The 1,388-nt window shown below is 58.0% G+C and overlaps 2 protein-coding genes across 2 annotated transcripts in view; both read right to left on the minus strand.

The window, feature by feature from the left end:
* ACA1_319530 (uncharacterized protein) overlaps positions 1 to 521 on the minus strand; it is a gene marked incomplete at both ends in the record, with an annotated part of 1,684 nt that extends 1,163 nt beyond the window's left edge. Inside the window, 2 exons of the mRNA XM_004358164.1 lie at positions 4 to 199; positions 302 to 521. Of these exons, the coding sequence (XP_004358221.1) occupies positions 4 to 199; positions 302 to 521 (416 nt within the window). The remainder of the gene's footprint in view (positions 1 to 3; positions 200 to 301) is intronic.
* A 238-nt stretch (positions 522 to 759) lies between these two features.
* Positions 760 to 1,388, minus strand: part of ACA1_319640 (LIM domain containing protein) — a gene marked incomplete at both ends in the record, with an annotated part of 1,872 nt that continues 1,243 nt past the window's right edge. The window contains 3 exons of the mRNA XM_004358165.1: positions 760 to 943; positions 1,075 to 1,190; positions 1,290 to 1,358. Of these exons, the coding sequence (XP_004358222.1) occupies positions 760 to 943; positions 1,075 to 1,190; positions 1,290 to 1,358 (369 nt within the window). The remainder of the gene's footprint in view (positions 944 to 1,074; positions 1,191 to 1,289; positions 1,359 to 1,388) is intronic.

Below are 1,388 nucleotides of genomic sequence, written 5' to 3' on the forward strand. Positions count from 1 at the left end.
AACGAGGCCTTGAAGACGATCACGGCAGTGGTGTTGGCGAGCACCTCCCGGAAGGCATCGCCTTCTTTGGAGTAGGGCTTGCGAGAGATGAACTTGGTTCCGGTCTGGCGGGCCAGCAGCGCGCAGGACTCGCTGTCGCCCAGGACCACCACGTTGCCGTTGCGCTTGGTCAGCTCTTTCAGCGCGACGGACAGGTAGTCTGGTCGCCCTCCCCCCCCCGTGGGTGAGGTGGACAAGGCCATGGAAAGGAGCAGGAGCAGGAGCAGGAGAAGAGAAGCGAAGAGGTGCGTTGAACCCGTACCGCCCTTGCACTCGCCGAAGGTGATGCTCACGACCGGGATCTCGCCAGCTGGTGAGAGAGACGAGGGCTGCTGAAGGGAAGGTGCGTCTTGAGAGCTGTGTTCCTCTCGCGAGTCGTGGGTTGTGGCCACCTTGGTCTCTACGCCAGCCGAGGGCCAGGTGAAATACCAAACGATGAAGAAAAGGCCCGTCGTTAGCAACAGCCACTGCCAGGCCCTCATGGACTTCCTTCCGCCAGCTTCTCTTCTCGGCCTCATCTTCTGCACTCCTCAAGCCTTTCAGGAAAGGAAAGACGACAAGACGACGAATGTCCTTTCCTTCTCCTCCTCCAACAACAACAACAACTCCTTCTGCAAGTGCAGTGTGGATAAGGTAATATAAAATGTGAAAAATGTTGCTGGGAGCAGGTGGTACTCCACCAACCTTGGAGAGAGCGTCCTCTTGTTGTAGTGGAGGTTGCTATGGCTTGGCCTTGCCGGCGGCCTTGGCGGCCTTCTTGGCCTCGAGCTGCTCCCGCTTGCGCTCCTTTTGCTGCTCCTTCTTCAGCCGCAGCGCCATCTTGGCCTCCAGCATCTTCTGTTTCTCGATCTGTGCACGCATTTTGCTCGGCAGCTTCAGGTAACACTTCTTGCACAGCGGCTTCCTGTGCAAGGAAAGAAGAAGAAGAAGAAGAAGAAAAGAGAGAGAGAAAGAGAAAGAGAGAGATTATGATGACCCATCCCACCATCAGGGCAGCATGGATGTGCACTCCTCGAGTGAGAACTCGAGCCGTACCCTTCGCTGGCGCAGATCCGCCCCATGGGGTCCAGGAGTATGTCGCAGGCCTGGCACAAGAAGTGTTCCCTATGCCACGTCTTGCCCAGCGCCTCCACGCCGTTCTGGGTCACAGGCTATGGGTTCACCAGGCACACACGGTGAGCCAACGTGCGCACGCGTGCGGCGGTCGAAGGGACACAACCGTGAGAGAGAGAGAGAGAGAGAGCACGTACGAGATCGCACTTGCTGCAGGGCCGGCCGAAGAGCTGCTTGAAATGCTCCTCACAGTACGGGAGGCCGTTCTTTTCAAAGAACTCGGACCCGGCGAACGG

Source organism: Acanthamoeba castellanii, assembly GCF_000313135.1.
Source record: "Acanthamoeba castellanii str. Neff unplaced genomic scaffold scf7180000084259, whole genome shotgun sequence".
Classification (NCBI taxonomy): Eukaryota; Discosea; order Longamoebia; family Acanthamoebidae; genus Acanthamoeba; species Acanthamoeba castellanii.